The sequence below is a fragment of the Malus domestica genome, chromosome 03 (genome assembly GCF_042453785.1).
Source record: "Malus domestica chromosome 03, GDT2T_hap1".
Taxonomy (NCBI): domain Eukaryota; kingdom Viridiplantae; phylum Streptophyta; class Magnoliopsida; order Rosales; family Rosaceae; genus Malus; species Malus domestica.
The window spans coordinates 3297495-3317995 of NC_091663.1; the positions used below are offsets into that span (position 1 = coordinate 3297495).

The 20501-nt window shown below is 38.7% G+C and overlaps 2 protein-coding genes and 1 pseudogene across 3 annotated transcripts; 1 reads left to right on the forward strand and 2 right to left on the reverse strand.

The window, feature by feature from the left end:
- Position 1: 1 nt before the first annotated feature.
- Positions 2–1885, forward strand: LOC103417507 (pentatricopeptide repeat-containing protein At2g20540-like). Of its 2 annotated transcripts, XM_070818114.1 has the most exons (2): positions 2–239; positions 474–1885. In XM_070818114.1, the coding sequence occupies exons 1-2, from the start codon at positions 56–58 to the stop codon at positions 1733–1735; spliced, it is 1446 nt and encodes a 481-aa protein (XP_070674215.1). In that variant the 5' UTR covers positions 2–55; the 3' UTR covers positions 1736–1885. The 2 variants fall into 2 exon arrangements, with proteins under 2 accessions (XP_070674215.1, XP_008353912.3); XM_008355690.4 differs by having other exon boundaries at positions 56–1885.
- Positions 1886–2500: 615 nt separating this feature from the next.
- On the reverse strand, positions 2501–5942 carry LOC103417516 (putative disease resistance RPP13-like protein 1; annotated as a pseudogene).
- Positions 5943–7167: 1225 nt separating this feature from the next.
- On the reverse strand, positions 7168–13379 carry LOC103454824 (actin-related protein 8). The gene is made up of 12 exons (XM_008394418.4): positions 12752–13379; positions 12095–12180; positions 11741–11811; positions 11539–11606; positions 11159–11220; positions 10938–11035; positions 10674–10755; positions 10122–10264; positions 8507–8655; positions 8096–8229; positions 7863–7981; positions 7168–7570 (listed from the first exon to the last, which is right to left on the reverse strand). Exons 1-12 carry the CDS (start codon positions 13081–13083, stop codon positions 7493–7495), a joined length of 1422 nt encoding a protein of 473 aa, XP_008392640.3. The 5' UTR covers positions 13084–13379; the 3' UTR covers positions 7168–7492.
- Positions 13380–20501: the final 7122 nt, after the last annotated feature.

Consider the following 20501-nt stretch of genomic DNA (forward strand, 5'->3'; position numbering starts at 1 on the left):
CACAACCGTGTCTTCCCAGTTTGGGCTGCTCTCATTTCGCTCGCTGCTGCCTTACATGGCTGCTCTCGCTCCTCCGTCTCTTCTCAATCATAACAACCTGCCATCCTTCTCTCCGAAAATCGCAGTGAGAATGCCAACCACTCTGGTTTTGCTTCAAATGTGCTGCAACTTCCAAGAAGTGAGACAGGTGCACGCTCAGTTGGTTGTATCCGGCCTCCTTGACCGCCCTCTAAACGCCGGTAGGCTTCTCCAGTCCTACGTGATAATTTCGCAAATTCACCACGCCTTGTCGATTTTCGATAGAATATCTTATCCTGATGTATTTGCCTACAACAACATGATCAGAGGATTAATTTTGGTTAAGTCCCCATATCACTCGTTGTTATTGTATAACAAGCTTTTACTAGATAGATTGAAACCAGACAATTACACTTACACCTTTGTTCTTAAAGCATGCTCCCAACTGAATGCAGTCTTTGAAGGCAGACAAGTGCATTGCCGGATAGTTAAGGCCGGGATAGCTATGGATACTCACGTTCACAGCTCACTAATACACATGTACTCGAGTTCAACAGACAGTTTGGATTGCGCAGAACAAGTACTCGCAGGGTTCTCCGAGGAAAACACGCTTGCAAAGAACTCCTTAATTTCGGGGTACCTTAGATGGGGTCGAGTAGAGAAGGCTAGAGCAATGTTTGATAACATGGTGGCAAAAGATGATGCATCTTGGAGCGCAATGATAGGAGGGTACACAAAGAACGGTATGTATGCAGATGCATTAGGGATTTTCCAAAAAATGACGATGATTTTGAAGGTTTCTGCAAACGAATCGACCCTAGTGAGCTCATTGTCTGCCTGTGCTCATTTGGGAGCTCTAGATCAAGGGAAATGGATACATACATATGCCGATAAAATCGGGGCTAAGATTAGTGTGACTCTTGGCACTGCTCTCATAGACATGTATGCCAAATGTGGCAGCATTGAACACGGTTACGAAATCTTTCGGAAGATGTCACAAAAAGATACAGTTACTTGGGGAGCTATGATTTCTGGTTTTGCCATACATGGGGATGCCGAGAAATGTTTCGAACTGTTTGATGAAATGGTCGCGAACGGAATGTATCCGAACGAAGTCATTTTTGTGGCTATTTTATCTGCTTGTTCCCATGCCGGGCGTGTCGAAATGGGATACGAGTACTTTTACAAAATGGTGCATGACTATGGGATAAGACCATCCATTGAACATTATGGATGCATGGTCGACCTTCTCGGCCGTGCCGGGCGGCTAGAAGAGGCGGAAGAGCTCATCATGTCAATGCCGGAAAACCCCAATTCAGTTATCTGGGGTGCGTTGCTTGGCGCTTGTCGGACGCATGGTGACCTGAGGAGAGGGAACCTTGCATTCAAGCACTTGACTGAACTGGAACCAATGTCTGGTGACAGATACAAACTAGCAGGGATTATGTTTGCCAATACTGGAGAAAAGGAAAGTGCAACTGAAATTCAGAAGCTCATCGGAGACAACGATTTGGAGACTACTCGTGGGATCAGCTTCATCGAAATAGATGGCGTCGTCCATGAGTTTGTAGCGGGGACTATTCATCATAGCAGGCACAAAGAAATCTACAACATGTGGGTCACGGTTCATAGATTGTTGGTCATTGATGAAACCGAAATTGGAACTCCATTCTTTATGTTGGAAGATCGCAATAAAGATGAAGATGCCACATCATGACTATAGTTGGTTATTAGCGCAAATTAATAAGAGCATTTACCACTGCACGAAAGACTTGTAAAATATTCGATTCATTCATGATCTTGAAATGTAAGATAGCTGTATATATTCACAATTTATTGAAAAATCTGGTACATGATAGAATTCATACATATATATTCTGGGATGATCACAAACTATATCATATGCAATGATAAATGTACTTCCAGTTTATGCATGTTCCTCTCTCTGCTCTCTGAGGGAGGAGGTTATCAGAAAGTTACTTACCCATAGTGCCTTCATAAGCACAATTCTGGACTTGTGCCAGAACTGGTTCATGTGTCACGCATGTACGCACCAATGACCAGGACACTCGAAACTGGAAGTACCTGGAGCTTGCTTCAGACCTTGTATGATCTATACGTTCAGGCAAGGAATGTGGGATATTTTGGGCCAATATCGTCCTTTTCCAGGTTGACATCTCTCTTCTAGTAGAGGACACTTGTCCATCGTAAATTGCGTAAGTGAAAGAGGCAGGCCCTCCTCTGGAATGGATGCTAGCTTTGGGCAAGCAAAGAGCTTCAGAGTCTGAAGAGAGGTGAGGAAGTGAATGCTCTTGCTGAATTTCTTCAGATTTGGGAAGCCAGAAATTGTGAGCTCAGTGAGAGATTTGGGGAGCAGCATCTCCATCTCCTACTTCCCGTGGGGCGGAAACGACACCACGTCTGGATCTTCACTTAGGATCAACAACTTTTTGAGAGAGGTGAGTTTGTGCAATTCCTACTCCTAGAGCTTCTTACAACTCTTGACTTCATAAACTTGAAGTGAAGTCAGGTTGGGGGGAAAGGAAGTCAAACCTTCCAAGAAGTCAATCTCCAATTCCTGAAGAGACGCGAGATTGTGAATGTCTTCCGGTAACACCACCAATTTTTCGTAGCCGGTGATTCTGATCTCTTTAAGATTGGAGGCTCTTCTCCCCCAACTCAGTCTCGGGATGGAAACAAGACTTGCACAGTTGGAAACCATAAAAGCTTGAAGATTGGAGAGGTGGCATAGGCCCTCCGGCAAGGATTTCAGATTTTGACAACTGCCAATACTAATATATTCAAGAGAATTATTAGTATTGTCGCGGAAGAACCCGTCTGGTGCTATTAACTCTAGCTGCTCACAGGTAGGCCTGGCATTTTGGACCCAACCTGTTAATCCGACCCGACCTAACCCGTTAATATTTGTATTTGGGTGGATGCTTAACGGGTCGGGTCGCTAACGGGTGAACCCGTTAAATAACGGGTCACTTTGGATCAACCCGTTAGACCCGTTAGGACCCGTTAACACCCGTTAGCACCCGTTAGTTGAGGATATTTTAGTAATTTTAGTAATTTTAGTAAAGTCTTGATAACAAAAAATAAACTTTATGCAAAAAAAAAAAAAAATAATTGTTAACGGGTGATAACGGATGAAACGGATGACCCGTTAGCTTAACGGGTCGGATTCGAGTGACCCGTTAGCTTAACGGGTTGGATTCGGATGATCCGTTAACTTAACGGGTCGGATTCAACCCGATTCAAACCCAATAAACCCGACCCGTTTACAGTCACTCACAGGTGAATATCTCAAGGTGTTTAAGCGCCCTGTAAAGCTGGCCTCTCAATGATAACGATGTCAGAGATGGACAAACAGATATCTCCAAGTGCTCAAGACAGAGAGAAAAAGAAGACGAAGAAGAACCAACATGCTCCTTCTCCTCCACTAATGATTTCGAACTTCTACACCACGATATATGTATTCTTGTCAGATTTCGGGGAATTTGATATTTTGAAATATACATCAGAGAGTCGCATTGCGTAATCTTCAAGACTGTAAGAGAAGGTGGCAGGCCAACATCTGGAAAAGAAACTAGACGTGAACAATGCCGTATGTGAAGCTCCTGAAGAGATGACAATTGATGCAGCCCCTTCGGCAGCTTCGAAAGACGTTCACATTTGTTTATTTCCAGATATTCAAGCTTACAAGCTAATATGGGAACCTGCAGCAACCCCTCCAATTCTTTTCCAAGATCTTCAACAAGGGCAGAGTTGTCTTCAACAACCAAACGAACATGAGAAATCAGGTGAGGGAGACATCTATCCTCATTTTTCAATGAAGCCGTCAACTGCTCATAACTAAGAATCGTCAACTCCTTAATCTTGCCTAATCGTTTCGTAAATCCCCCTGCTTGCAACCGCAGCTCCAAAATATTTGAGAGGCACAAGGTCTCTAATAACTTCAAGTCAACCACAGTTGTTGAATGTACCAGCGCTTTGCAACCGACGATCTTTAATTCTCTCACTTGTTCATAGTTGGCAACTGCAACCACCAATTCCTCGCATCTAACAATCTCAAGTGTCGTTAACGAATTAAGTTTCTTCGGCAACTCACCCCCCAGTTTAGGGCACATTTGGATTGAAAGAAATTTTAGGCTAGGGAAAACACCACTACTCATATCCTGATCGAAAGGCAGCCATTTCTCCCAGTGCTTCATATCCGAACACTTGAGAATCTCTAATACTCGAAAGGGCAAGCTACCCTCTCCATAGAATTCGGGACCAACAACTTCCACTGCAAACATTCCCGTGATATAAAGTTCTTTAAGGCAAGGCAACTGTCCAACTGGTGGCAAGAGATGACAATTAGAACAATTGTATAAGCTCACACGCACCATGTTAGAGAACAGAGGATCTCCAATCCACAAAGAAAATTTCAATCCAGCATAACACTTGATGGTGAGCTCTTTGAGAATTTTAGGAGGTTGTAACATGTCAAGCACGCCCAACTCCATTTCTCTCAATCCGCTCAAATAAGACCATTTCAGCTCCAATGAATCAAGCCTTTCCTTGCCTATTAAATTGGCCCTGCTACCATCCTCACCATCCTTCACGTTCTCCAATCTTGAGAGGCACAATGTCCATCGAAGATGCAGTAGGGACCCTATCTCTCTTATCCCAGGCTGATCACTACCTTTACCCACCACAAAATACGGCAAGGATTGCAAATTCGTCAGTCGACCTAAATGTGGAGGCATTCCTTCCAACAAACATATTTTGGAAATGTGGAGATGTCGCAGACTAATTAGATTACTCATGTCTACAGGTAATACCTTCAAATTATAACAATTTTCTAACAACAATGTCTGCAAATTGCAAAGAGTTGTTATTGATGTAGGCAAACTCTTTATTTGTGTGTAAGAAAGGTCAAGATACCGTAGATTCCACAATTTACCAATAGAATTGGGAAGCTCAGTTATTCCATAGCCATTCAATGAAAGCACTCGTAAGATTCGCAATTTTGGCAATAGATCAAATGTAACCGTACGAGTTAGATTGTTTCCACAAGATTGTGAAAACGGTAGGAATGTCCTCAAATGTTAAACTCTGGAGATGGCCTCAAATTTTTTAACACCATCATACACACCACTGACATAAGACATATTACATATTTGTCATTGCCTTTGCTTGCCTTTTGAAATAACGACCTAGACAATAGCTCTTGAAAATAATCACTGCCTGTATCTTCAAATTGTTTCTTGTCCTCTGGTTGTTGTTGAACCAAACCCTCTGCAACCCATAGAAGGATCAACTGCTTCTCCCCAAATTCATAGTCATTCGGAAGTAGGGAACAATAGGCAAAGCATCGTTTCAAACTCGAAGGGAGATAGTGATAGCTCAATTTTAATACTGGGAGAATGGCACTATTATCTGATAGACTCCACATCTTGTTGTTTAAGATTTCCTCCCATTCTTCTACTTGTTTACAGCGTAGAAGACCACCAAGAGTCCTTGCAGCCAAGGACAATCCGCTGCATTTTGCAACAATTTTCTTCTTAACCAACCCAAAATTTTGCGGCCTATTGTTGGTAATGTCCAAGAGGGAATAATGCTCAAAGACTTTCCAACATTGATCATCTGATATGCAATCCAATTGATAGACAGTGGAACCCATCATCTTTGCAACATTTGCATCGCGTGTTGTCACAACTATCGTACTTCCTAATGCTCCAACATGAAAAGGAGACTGTAATTTTGTCCACAAATCATACACATGTATTCCAAACATCGTCTAGAACAATTAGAAACTTTTTGCCGCTTAATTCCTTACTCAAACTTTCTCGAACCTTGTTGAATTCCTTGAATTCGGCCATCGGACCAGATGTGGCAGATTCAAGAATTGCCTTTGTCACTCTTTCAAGATTGAAGTCATCCGACACTGATACCCATACTTTTGGGTTAAAATCTTTCATTGCATCATCACAATAAACATGTCTTGCAAGTGTTGTCTTTCCCACCCCAGGCATACCAACTACATGAAAGTTAATGATAGGAGGTGCTTCTTTCAACAGCAAGTCAGTAATCTTCCTCTTGTCTGCATCCCTTCCAATCACTGGTCCTTCTGGTAGATAGGAACTTGGTGGCATATGCTAGCCAAGCAGTGAAATTGTGGTTAGATGGTATCAGATACTTGGCTTATGATGTAGAAGACATATTGGACAAGTTTTCAACTGAAATGTTGCGACACCAAATAAAGGAGAAACATTGGGCTACCACTAGCAAGGTATGGTGGTTGTTTTCTGATGTCAAATTTAATTGTAACATGGACTTGGAAATAAAGAAGATTATTAGTCGAATACATGAGATATCAGAACGGAAAAACCAACTTGGTTTAAATGTGGTGACATCGTCTACTAAGGCATGGCATATGTCACCAAGTTCCTATCTACCAGAAGGACCAGTGATTGGAAGGGATGCATACAAGAGGAAGATTACTGAATGGGTTAGTACACAGGATTAGTGAGGAGAGAATGACAGAGGGATGCGTGGGAGGGTATGGGTTTTCAGTCAACAGGTAATGCGTTTTATTCCTACTTGTAAGAATCAAACTAAAAAAATTTGACCTGCTGAACAAGGGTTTATCATCACAATTTCCTCACACGCACAAAGCGTTATCTTCTTCGTTTAATCTTTTAAAGGGCATAATGTGTTAGGAAACAAAAGACTACTTGTATTATCGTACTATGTAATTAAGTAGATTCTTACCTATTTGTCCCAAAAAAAAAAAAAAAAAAAGAAAGTAGATTCTTAGCTTAATGTGTGGTCCAAATTTATGGTATAATAAAATAAGAATATCATACAAATTAAAGTACATTTTTGCTCGCCACCATCTCATTGATTACCCCACTTTAATGGTAAAGCATATGATCAATCAAAGAAATCGAAGGACAAAGCGTCTTTTTTGTTTAGTGTCTCGACTTATTGACTAATTTCAACTTTATGAAACTGCACAAATAAAAGAAAAATGCTAAGGAAACCACATTTTACCGTTTTATAAAATCCCGACACTAGTCCAAAAATATTCTCCTGTCAAAACAACAAAGAAATACTCTTGCATATAAATATTACACCCAGGGAGTACATTCAATGTGACATATAAGCTTGCTTTATTTTTAATATTGTAAGATTAGCTACATCGTATAATTCTTATTCAAGGACGATTACATAATAACAACAAAATCTTATCCCATTAAGTGAGGTCCATTGATTCAAGGACGATTATATTTATAGCTACAAATAAATAATTCCAGTTTCGATTTGTTCTTGAAAACAACCTATCTGCTCTATGTACCTTGCGTGGTCCACCATCATATCACATACAGGCTACGGCAGTGCTCGAATATACAACAAGAACGAAAAAGTCTTATCCCGCTAAGTGGGGTCCGCAGTTTCTGAGCATAAACCAGATCATTTTTCACCACATAAGCTTGATTCTGGACTTGTACCGGAACTGCTTCTTTGTCACGCACCAAGGACCAGGGAAGGTGCTCAGCTGCATTATTACCGGGTAAATTACAGCAAATAAAATGTGAGACTCTGCCATAAAACTTACTCCACAAGTCACTTGAAGAAAGCCAGATATGTGATATTGTTCTGAAACTGAAAATGTATGGATGACTTGCAATATGAAAGTTGTAAAGAGATTATATGATCATAGTTGACGAAATCTATATGTTCTTCAAAGACGGGGTTTTTGAAAGATGTTTTGCAATGTCGATATATGAAATGTCATATGTTTGAGTCGTAAATCCAAACACTTCGATACAGATAGTGACAGAGCTTACATTGCCGATGATCTTGGCCCCAAACCATGCTGTATCTGCACCATATGGAGGGGGAATGACTGTGATTCCATCAGACAGATATGGAGGGAGAACTCCGTGTAATTCCTTCTCTAACCTTCCTGAATATAAAAATATCAAAAGATAAAAGATAAGAGTTTGTTAGTAAGATTTCAAATTCATATTCCATTATAAAAAAAAAAGACACGGAAAAGTTTCTCGTATTTGAATGATGCCTGCGAGTCCTGGTAAACATGCAGTGCCTCCTGACAAAACTACTGTCTTGAACCAAGCATTGTCTCCTGTTAGTTCTGCCGAATGGCAATGTTCCATACAAAGAGCAACAGCCTGATGCAAGCTCATGGTATCCCTATACAAAATATGATACTATTAAGTTTCAAATAAAATTTCCCCTTGAAGTTCTAAGCTACTGGTGAAATCAGGACATAAAAGATTATCAACGATTTTAAACGACATGCTCGAGATCAGACACCAATCATAGGCGCTAATTTGATGCATACAACACAGAGTTGATACTTGCTTATGAAATGGGTGCTAGAGAATTTACTGGTTCTCAAAATGGGGAAAGGGAGATGAGGAGAGAAAAACATAGAGCAATAAATCTAAAACTTTCCAGTGGTACTTACAGTCCTGCAAGCTGTGGCTGGAATAAGATCTCTCCTGTTTGAAACCGCTCTTTTGAAACAGTAAAACATTCTTCTCCACCAGATACAAATGAAGCTTGTGTATTTTTAGATAGCTCAGCTTCATAATCCTCAGCAACGTAACATAGTTTCTGAATAAAGTCAACCAGTGAGACATGAAATTGAAAATTCTTTCTTCCATGATTTACCATACTAACGAATACACTTTGTTTCTAAGCTTCCACAATTCAATATTTCAACCAGTAAACCATGGGGCAAACTGAACTTCTTGCCCCATGGTGTTGAGCTCACTTGGTAACTTCCTATTTATCATTCGACCAATAAACTTCCATATACGACTATGACATGAGAAGAAAGAACAAAAACTAGAACTGGAAACCATCCTCTTATAAAGAATTGTGGCATGCTACTGGTTAATGTGCATTAACACTGATGGACAGTATTCTATACCGATAAAAATGGGTTTTTGTCACAAATGGTTCTTGAAATTGACCCACCCCATCAAGGTGGTCCATGAAATTGAAAATCAATCAATGTAGTTCTTGAAAATGAGTGTCGCAAATCAATGTGGTCATTCTGTCACAATTCCGTTAAAAATTATGTTAAGTGCTGACGTGGCACTTAAATGGGTCCCACAAATTTAATAAAATATTATTTTGTGAATTAAAAATATTTAAATATAAAAAATAAAATAAATATATTTAAATAATAACAAAAGAAGAAGATGATTGAACACTGTTCATCATCTTCTTCCCGTGAGAATAATTTTTTTTTAAGTTTTTATATTTTAAATTCTTGACATTTCTTGTTCTTAATTTCTTGAAATTTCCTCGTTTTTAGCTTGATTTAGTGTTTTTTCATCTTGGTTCTTGAAATTTTCTGAGATTATTGGTTCCGGAAGATTTTTGAGTTAGATATTTTGTGAAGAAAATGGCGTTTCGTTGAAGAAAATGGGTTAGATTTCTAGGTTCTTGAAAATTTCCTGAGATTCTTGAACTTTGTCCATGGGATTGTTCCGGTACCCGTTTCTATGACGGCGAAACTGGCTAGGAGGCCGTCTAAGGTTCGCCACACGAAGGTGGAGGAACAGGGTGGGAAAATCCAATGGCCACCATGTGTGCGGCCAGGATCTTTCAAATAACCCAGTAACCCGGCCACAATTCCGACGACGGCACTCCACCCAGAGAGTGGGAGGGGTGGTGTGGGATGGGGACTGTAGTGGGAGGTTGGGATGGGAAGAAGATGATGAACAGTGTTCAATCATCTCCTTTTTCATATTTTTTATGTTTCAAGTTTTTAATTATAAAAACTAAAAATTGTTTTTTAATATTTAAATTTTTTAATTCCCAAAATAATATTTTAATAAATTTGTGGGATCCATTTAAGTGCCACGTCAGCACTTAATATAATTTTTAACGAAATTGTGACGGAATGAACACATTGATTTACAACACTCATTTTCAGGAACTCCATTGATTGATTTTCATTTTCAAGGACCACCTTGATGGGCCGGGCCAATTTCAGGGACCATTTGTGACAAAAATCCGATAAAAACTCAATGACCACAGCCTGCACCATGAAAGGATAACAGCTATACCTCTTTCACAGTCTGAACAGTGTACAGTGAGTCAAAATTGATATTGTTCCTGTGCAATAGCTCCCTAAGGAACCCTGTAAGCTTCAGTGCTCCCAATCCCATAACCTCCACACCCACCTTGCGCATTACTTTACCATTTAGAACTGTAAACACAATAGTATCGCTTTAAGTACAAAATTTCAAGAGTCCCAAGCAACAAAAAGTGTAAAAAAACAGCATCACCACAAACAAAGAAAGAAAAATATTTATTGGAACTGAAAAGTACTGTGGAAGATTCTTAACAAAAAATAGTGGAAGAATTTTTGCAAAGAATATCTAAAGGAGTGAAAGTAAAAAAAGCCACACAATGCCAGATTGCCAGCTAAAAAATGAGATGTAAACCAACATTTGAGTAACTGTGAAGAAAAAAAATTTACAACACAATTGTAAAGTGTGTTGTAAATGAGAAACTATGCACAGTCCCTACGAAAGCATCAAGTGTGACCACAAATCCTTTTTTCAGCAGTTAATAATTCTGAAATCATGAGGAAGATGGAACGTAGGATAGCTTACTTGGAACAATAGAAGTGACTTGGAAACCGATGTTTACAACAATCCCTGAAGTTTTTCTTGCTGCATACAAAGCTAAAGTTGCCTACAGTTTCAAAAGCAGACAATGAATACTGGACCGAGACTCAAACAAACCATTTATACACTGAGAGATGCAGTTCCAGATGAAGTGACAACTTTGCATGATTGCAACGCATTAGGTCCCTTCTTCCATATGGTTTATGGACAGCATATATATTATTATGGAGGGGAAGGAGAACAGTTTACCTGATTAATGGCACAGACAGCAGGGACATTCATGTCAAAAAGTACTCTGTACATAGCTTCTTTGAGCTGCCGTCTCGATGCTTTTGCAGATTCAGTATCTAGAACAAAAATAAGGAAAAAATAGCACATTAGGAGGATGAAGACAATACCTTGTGAAGGATAACAAGACAAAGACAATTGATGCAACCAATCCAAGTTATAACTCTAGGGTAGCAACTCACCATCATAATGGCAAATAGGTATAGACAAAACCACGGGCTGCGAAGATGGTTTCACCTGCATCCTAAGAAGAAACACAATCACATATCAGCTATACCTGCTATCTAAGATTCAAAGGCATCGATGTAAACCAGTGTTCCACATGATAATGAAGGCAGTGCAGTTTCTTCTTTACTTTTAAAATGAAATTTTAGCAGAAAAGTATCTTAAATGTGCTAACTTGTATTTAAGTCACTGAAATGCAGATTGAATAAAGAAATATATGTAATTAACTAAGAGAAAGAGGATTGCATCAAGAAGAACAGCCACAAGCTTCTTTAACTATGAAGTTGCTTGACTAATACATCAAAATAATGAAAACTAAAATGATAGAATAGCACACCTGCTATAAATAGTCACAAAAAAATGGTGGAGTCTAGAGTACATCGGCGACTCAACATTACCAAATTCCTGCAAGCATGGCAAGAAAAACCCAAAGTATGGAATTAAAAGTGAAAGATAGATTGAAACAATCTAACAATCATGTGGAATGGAAGTTATATGCAAAAGAACTTCTTGGCTGTGAGCTCAAATAAACATCTCACCAAAAAAGTTGCTGACCGGCCCGATGGACATGCATATTTGCTCCAGCCAAACTTGCAATAGCCAGAGCCCCCTTCCCAACAAATGTAAAGAGAAAATGAGGGAATAGTTTATGTCGAACTAGATAAAGTCCAAAGTTTGCTAACAAAAACAAAATCATAACTCTACGTATATCACTATGGATGGTAGATAATAGTGATACCAAAACATTGAATAGCTATTGTTTACAAGCTTCTTAACAAAATACCACAGAAATGAAGATATGCTTTCAATATTTGGATTAACAAGTGAAAAATTATGTCAGCATTCTCAAACATAATAAATTGTTAATGTGTGTGGAGGTTAGAGACACTCACCGTCAATGATAGCAGAACCAGGAACTTGAACTCGTTGACTATAAATACCCATATAGGACAATTGGGGACTCTCGCCCGAGAATGTTCTACAATAAAAATTACGTTTGAATTAGCTCGACCATTAAACTCAATGACAAGCACTGAGCAGCATATACATTATTTCGGCATTAAAGAACAAATTCAGTGGACAAGTCCATGGTTTCCTCACCAAAACAATGGTGTAACGTTTTCTCCAAGATACTAACACTCGACTATCACAACGAACAAGTACAACCAATTAAAATCCCTTTCACAATTCTGACATTCTTTATGTTCGACCACTTAAAAATCACACCTTGACACAGCTTTGCCAAAAATGAAAAATCTCTGTCAGTGAAAAATTCCAACCTTTACTGGCACTAATAATAATTTAAACTAAAAAAATCATTTGATCGATAAATATAGACTTTAGAACTTATGAACTGAGCTGCTACCAAGTCTTGAACTTTACATTTCTCAGTAAACTCTCAATCATTTAACACTACTTTGAATTCAAAATTATTTAAATTTAAATGCATAACAAAGACGTCAAAATTGAATCCCAAAGTGGGATTTTTCAGCTGAGCAGATTAAATAAATAAAAATTGAGAAGTGGGAAATGCTTGATATTGAACATACTGAAGTGGGTATCCGAATCTCAAATGGGTTTCCGAGAAAACAAAGGATTCCCAATAAGTCTCCTCCTCCTGCTTCTGCAGAAAGAAAATCCACAGCTCGTTCTCGGATACGACGCACCGCCACGCTCTGCATACGACGCTCAACTTCGCCGCTTCCTTAGGCCCCACTAGTCTCACGATTTTCATCATTAGGTCCGTCGGCAGCCGATTGAACGCCCCGGAACCTGCCGTCGCCGACGGCGAGCTCGAAGAAGACGACGACGACGTTGACTCTGAACTTGAAAACGTGCGGCTCGACACCAACTCCCACGCTTTTCTGATCAACGTCGTCATGGTTTTCTTCGGGCCACGACGATTAGCTTTTTTTCTTTTCAATTTTTGCTGCGTAGAATTTTCTCGAGAAAGTTGGGCGAGAAAGTTTTAGTTTCCATGGAAACAAACGGAAGCTGGTAGTTGTCTTGGTATGCTTGTGCCGTAGCGGATGGTTTTTCCGAAAACTGAGAAGGCAGAAATTGATGACGTGGGATCTGCGTGTGTCGACTTTCACTGCCACAACGGTACGATGAACTGTCCCGACTACGAAATCTATACGATCCCTAAGAAAACTTTTCCCCACCAACCAACGGCCAAGTCCGAACCCCAATTTTAATTTTTTTTAACAAATCATAATATCTCAACTAGAGGAGGAATCTTCAAATCCCTTCCACTAAACTCACTCAATTAATGAATTTGAGTCTTTGAAATTTGATCTAACTGCTAAAGTTATAATATAGTTCAAATTCATTTTTATCGATAATCGAACCTAAAATCTCTCACTTACAAATAAAGAAAAATACCACTAAAAAATAGTACTAAATGACCGAACCCCAATTTTTATGGAGCTCTTTTTTGGAAAATGTTTGAAGTTACAAAATGAAAAATACTCCCTAGTGAGTACCCAACATACTAAGCCGTAAGTAAACATAACTAAACAGCTTTATTACTCTAAGCTAAACATGAATTATTCTACTAACCAAACATGACTCTTCTCTCTTTACCAAAAAAATTACCCAGCCATCCATCTCTCTCCTTCTCCATCCATCGTCCTCTACCTATGGTTCTATAAAACATTAGGTGCTAATCTGAGAGGCAAGCTGATGCTTAGTGCTTAGACAGACGAATAGGTGGACTAGACGAATTTGTATTTTTTTGAATAAATTTATTATAAAATATATAAATAAGTGCATGTTTACACAAAAAAAAATCATACATGTTGATAAAAATAAAATACAAAACATACAAGAATAAATATTTATTATAATATATCAGTATTGTATAAAGCTTAAGAGTTTTTTTCGATCATAACTTTCAAATTATTGTTGGACCATATTTTCTTTAAAAAAATTGAAGATGGGCCTGCTAAAAATCTTCAAAAAATTGTCACAAACTATTAATTAAAAACACTTTATTAACCCAAGTAAAGTTAGCCGCACCCACCCACTTTTCTCTTCAAGTTCAATCAATCATTTATTGAGTGCAAAAGCTGAAAACAAGGGATATATAAGACTTATAAATATAAAAGAATAATGAATATGCATGTAAGGAACGTGTTCAGAGTATACAACTAACTAAAACACTAAAAGAAATAATATAAAATTGAATGAAACAAAGGATGGATCCTACACCGAGAGAACTCGAAGATGCCGATACGAAAGTACCTGGATGCTGGATTGTATGCCTCGATTCTAAGTCCTAAATGGGGCGCAAAACAAACATGAGTGGACTAAGTTGATACATATAGGGATGTGATATCCACACACTATTTTTTACTTCTCACACACCCTTCTAATTTTCGGTCGTTGGATCGAATGAATTGAAGAAGATCAGATGGCAGAAATTAACAAGGGGTGTGTGAGAAGTAAAAAATGGTGTGTGGATAGCACACCCCTATATATATATATATATATATATATATATATATATATATATTAAAACAGTTATCAACATACTAACCCCTAGGTTTTATAAAAACACATATATATCATGATAAACATAGGTTTTTCGAAACCTAGTATGTCGTGCAATGTCTCAAATCATAACTTGTATATATAATAATCACTAGTGAATGTTCGATAACCCCCAGGCCCCATGCCGGCTCCCCATCTCTGAGCTAACAGTCAAAGGAAAATTACCCCCAAGCCCCATGCCGGCTCCCCGTCCCTATGCTAATAGCCAAAGGAAAAACATTTCAGACCCTATGTAAACACCATAATTGTCGCCCGGGACGGACCGGAATCTATCCCTTCGTCCCGTAACGGAATAGGGACCACTAGGTATGTACAAAACCCTTGAATATATATATATATATATATATATATATATATATATATATTTGAAAAGCAACTTCATAGTATAAAATCATTCATCATCTATACTATAAAGAGATGTTCAAAACATGTTCTAAATATCATATCGTCATCTATCATATATTCTATAAGAACACGGGTTATAGGAAAAATAGTAATAATTCAAAATAGCCTCAGTAAGCATGTTATTTCACAAAACGTTTTCTACTATTAAAACATGCATTTTTAGAAGGGGTCCACTTACAGATACTTAGCCGCCGAAGAACCACGCAAACTAGCGAACACGGAAACGCCACAATAATTGCCCCTAAGCACATAAAGGGTCCAATTAATATAAATATACTTAAACGATTAAATTTGGGGAAACGAACTTCAAAAAAGGGTCCAGGACATCGAAATTAGCCTAGGATAGGGTCCGAATGAAAGCCAGAAAAAGTCAATGTTGATCGTTGACCGGTCAAAGTCAACGATGACCGTTGACCGTTGATTGGTCAAGTCAACTTTAAACGTTGACCGAGTCAACCGTCAGACTGGGTCAAATTCGGGCCTAAAGGGTTTGGGTCCAATAGGTTTAGGGTCTAAAGGGTATTGGGCTTGAAAGCTCATTCCAATAAAAGGGTTTTGGGTTTGAAAATAAAAATAAACAAAAATTAAATAAAAGGAAACTAGGTTTGGGCTTAGTGGTTCAGCCCAAAGCCCCAGGTTTGGATTTCAGACTTGGGCTTGGGTAATTGGGTTAGGCCTTGGGTTAATGGGTCGAGTTGACCCATTTTCAGGCCAAGGTTTTGGCCGGTTTTTGGGCAAACTTCAAACGCCCATAACTTCTTCGTTACTCAACCAAATCAAGTGATCCAAACATGAAAGTTATAGTACTCGACGAGATGAAGAGATTGATACCCTGCACGATGGCCAACTCGTTGTGGTTTGGCTGGAAAACTCCTCGAAAGGGCGGTGCTTGTCGGAAAACCAAGTTTTTTGCTGAAGGTTTAGGGAATTTTCAAAGCTTCGTAACTTCTTCGTTACTTAACCAAATTGAGTGATTCAAAAGCCAAAATGTATTTAGGAATGTGAAGAAGAGATTCATACTAAGTGGGGACCAAGTGGTGGCTGGAATTAGCCGAAAAATGGCATGAAAGATGGCCAAACGACCATGGTTTCCTCGCCAGAATCTAGGTTTATGATCCGAGTTCGTTTTTTGCATATAAACATGCCAAACCACTTCAACACCACCTAAGTTTACATCTAAACATCAATTACGACGATTTTGGAGTGGTTAGATGACTTACCTATGTCGGAGAAAGTAAGAACTCGCCGAAGTTCTCTATTTCCAGTTTTCCTCCGATTTGAACGTGGGTCCAAGGATTGTTCGATGAGTTTAGGATCGGGGAGGAAGACAAGACGATGTGAGGATGATGGTTGCTATGTGTATGTGTTTCTAAAGAAAAGAGGAAGAGCTGAAATGTCACATCCCCGCCCGGGCCCCACCACATCCAGGGCTCGACTCTACCGTAGCACGATATTGTCTGTTTTGGGCCCCGAACACGCCCTTACGGTTTTGTTTCTGGGAACTCCCATGAGAACTTCTCATTGGGTCACCCATCTTGGGATTGCTTTCGCATGAACTCGCTTAACTTCAGAGTTCTGATGGAACTTGAAGCCAATGAGCTCCCAAAAGACCTTGTGCTAAGTAGAGATAAGAATATATATATATATGGCTTATAGGATCCTCACCCCTAGGCAATGTGGGATCTTACAATCCACCCCCTTTAGGGGCCCAGCATCCTCGTCGGCATACTTCCAGCTAGGGATTGGCTCTAATACCAAATTGTCACATCCCGGCCCGGGCTCCCACCACATCCTGAGCTCGACTCCACCGTAGCACTATATTATCTGCTTTGGATCCCGACCACGCCCCTACGATTTTGTTTTTGGGAACTCATATGAGAACTTCCCAGTGGGTCACCCATCATGAGATTGCTCTCGCACGAACTTGCTTAACTTCGGAGTTCCGATGGAACCCGAAGCTAGTGAGCTCCCAAAAGGCCTCGTGCTAGGTAGAGATGAGAATATATATATAAGGTTGACCAGGATCCTCACATCTGGGCAATGTGGGATCTTACATGAAGAGAGAGCACGGCATAAGGGGGAAAGAGAGAGAGAGAGAGAAAGACTTTTCAAAAAAAAAAAAAAAAGGAAGAGGGAGACTCACGGGTCCAAAGGGAAAAGAGAAGAAAGGGGGCTGGGTAGAAGAGACCAAAAATGAAAGAGGGCCCTACGGGTTGTCACGCCCCGACCCACGAATAAAGACTATCCACGAGCTAGGGTGTGAGCCATATCTTAGCTATAGAAATAAATTCTACAACCAAGATATGGTGGAAAATAAAATGAAATAATTAAAATTTATTGAATACGCAGCGGAATAACAATAATGCACACATTAATTCACAACAAAAAGTACTAACAAAATAATAATTAAATTGTAACAAATATTAGTATACAAAAGTAATTCATAACAAAAATACCAACTAAAATAATAATTGAAATAAGTAGCTCTTGAAAATACATAAAATGTATAAAATGAGATGTATGAATATACTCACTCCCTTCTAATCTCGTCAACACATACCTAAGGCACCCAAGCCTGCACGTCCCATGTCATGCTTATACCATTTGGCTCTGAGTACGTTATAATACGAGTTAACTCCCGTTCATCCCTTAACCCAATTTTTATAATTAAACGCTCAGTTTCCACTTTATTAAACAGGCACTTCCCTTGACACCCAAATGTATACTCAAGCCTTGCACCCTACGCCTGATATATACAAGATTTCATTATTTTATAATCAACCAATTGTATTCTCAAGCTCTGCACCCTATGCTTGACATATACACGGTTCATTATTTTATATTCAAGGCAAACTTTAGCCCTTGAATATCCTCATAACTTAAACACTTTACACAAGTGAGCACTTGACACAACACAACTCTTTTTCTTGCTTTGCAATGCATATGTATATGTCATATTCACATAGATATCAATACTCACACTTTATCTAACAAGCCTGCAACTTCAACATAAATCAAATTGATTAGTAACAAGAGTAATATAATCATAAAATTAACAAAATAATAATCTATAATCCATCATATAAAATGTTGCTCGTTGACCACTCCATATATATTTGTTCATTGTCTCGTCCATCTTGGTCGGGCAACCTGTTTTTATTAGAAAAGAATAGACATCCATGTTAGAGAAAATAATCGTTAGAGTGAAATATATGTCTCAAATGCCACAAGGCATGAAATTATGTCTCTAGCTTTTCCCTTTCCAAACATCATCTTTTATTTTTATTTTAGCCCACCACTTCTACTTCTTTAATATAGCTGAAACTATCAGCTGTTCGAACTGGGATATAAGTCAGCACATATATTCAATTATTGTGGTTTTTGGATATGTTATAGAGTAGATGATAAGGAACAACTTTTGTGAAGGAAGTGTTTCGATTCGAGTTACGAAAAATAGGGTTTTGGTGCTCATAACATGTCTGTCCAGTTTTCTGCGGCATTAGAGACATGAGTTGGTATTTCAGACATAATGGACGATCACAACGTTGGATGTTTCTGCAATTTTGATATATCATGGTAGAGAGACAGACAAACAACTCTCATGAAGGAAGTATTATAATAAAATATATGGATGATGGTGTTTTGATCTGTTAAATAGGCTGGACGAAATTATAGTCTTGGATATCTTTCCTTTGATAGTTGAAAATGATAGCAGTTTGATGGAGAGATTTGTTGGATAAGGCTCATGTATTTTTCTGGGATTTGTCTCACACTCTTTGTACAACATCCTCAAGAGAGATAAATAGAGATTGCCGATAGTTTGGTGGAAGTGCTTCTCATGGAAAATATCTCAAAATGTAAATGCATAAACACACAAGATTTAAGTGGTTCGTCAAATTGACTACATCCACTGGGGTTTGCTTTCATTGTATTTCACTATATATGAGGGACTTACAAATACAATGAAAGATGGCTTAAAGCCTTAACAATATGTAAAAGAAAGGTAATTGGATAATATGAAAGGGAGGATGGCTTTTTATTGGAGTTGTTCTTTGTTTTTTTTTTTTTCTTCTTCTTCTTCCTCTTTCCTCTATGTCCTTCCGTTGTTTCTTTTCTCCTTCCTTTATGTATATTGCATGACATCTTCTTCTCCAAAGAATCTCCACAAGTGTGCCAATGGAAAGAAAGCAAGTGTTGTGCTAATCATTAAATATGAAATGTGTTCCAATAGAAACACATCAAATGTTAACCTAATCATCACCATGAAATGTGTTCCAATCACAAGGCAACAAATGTTATTCTCATCATTAACAATGAAATGTGGTCCAATAGACAAACAACAAATGTTAAGCAAAACCTTAGCTCTAATATGTGTTCAAATGGCAAAGAGACATGTGTGAAGTTAATCAATATTATGCAAGGTGGATACAAGCATCCAAGGCCACGTTCATCTCTAAGGAATATGAATCCCACCTCTTCAAACTTCGGAGGGATGAATCATCACCAAACATTTAGCTTTTAAATTCTTAATGAATACAAACTTGCCAACTCACCCTTAAGTAGACTTCCACCTTCACATTTAGAGTGGTGAGTAATCACCAAATCATTAACTCCTAATGCTACAAACTCTCCACCTCAACCTATTTAGAGTAGTGACTAACCCCTCCCCTTTATTCTCTAATGGTTGCCAAAACGCCACTTAGCCTTTGTGAGAAAAATCTAGCCAAACTCATCATAATCCCCTTCTCCAATTCAAACTAAAAATATCTCTAATTACATATGAACATGAAATACTGCTAGCTAGGTTTTGAAATAATTTGTAGGAAAAAAAGATTTTACATTGAAACTATTTTACATACCAAGAATAGGTTCTGGCATAAAAATAAATCAAATAAAATCATTACATAAAAATAATTACCCAACATACACCCAAATAAATAACCTTTTTTTTAATACGGGGTATTACACGGGCACACACATTAAGACCCAAAAATAATTTTTTTAATAAAAGCCCAAAACTATTTTTAAATCGGAGGTGGGGTGTAATAGCAGGCGCTTAACCCCTCCCCATTTTTGTCCACCGATTGGCACCTAATCGGAACGGTACGTCATCGACTAGCACCTAGGCGACCGCCTAGGCAATTTTAGAACACTGCCTCTACCACTAGCCCGTCGCCCATCCCACCCTTATTTGTTCCATGTACCAGAGTAGGCCATAGCCAAATGTCATCCATCATCCCTTACTCCCAAACTAATAATCACTGCTCATCCATCCCTCAAACCTTAAATCAAATCGATCTCTTCCTAATCAACCAGATCAATCTAGAACCAACAATTACA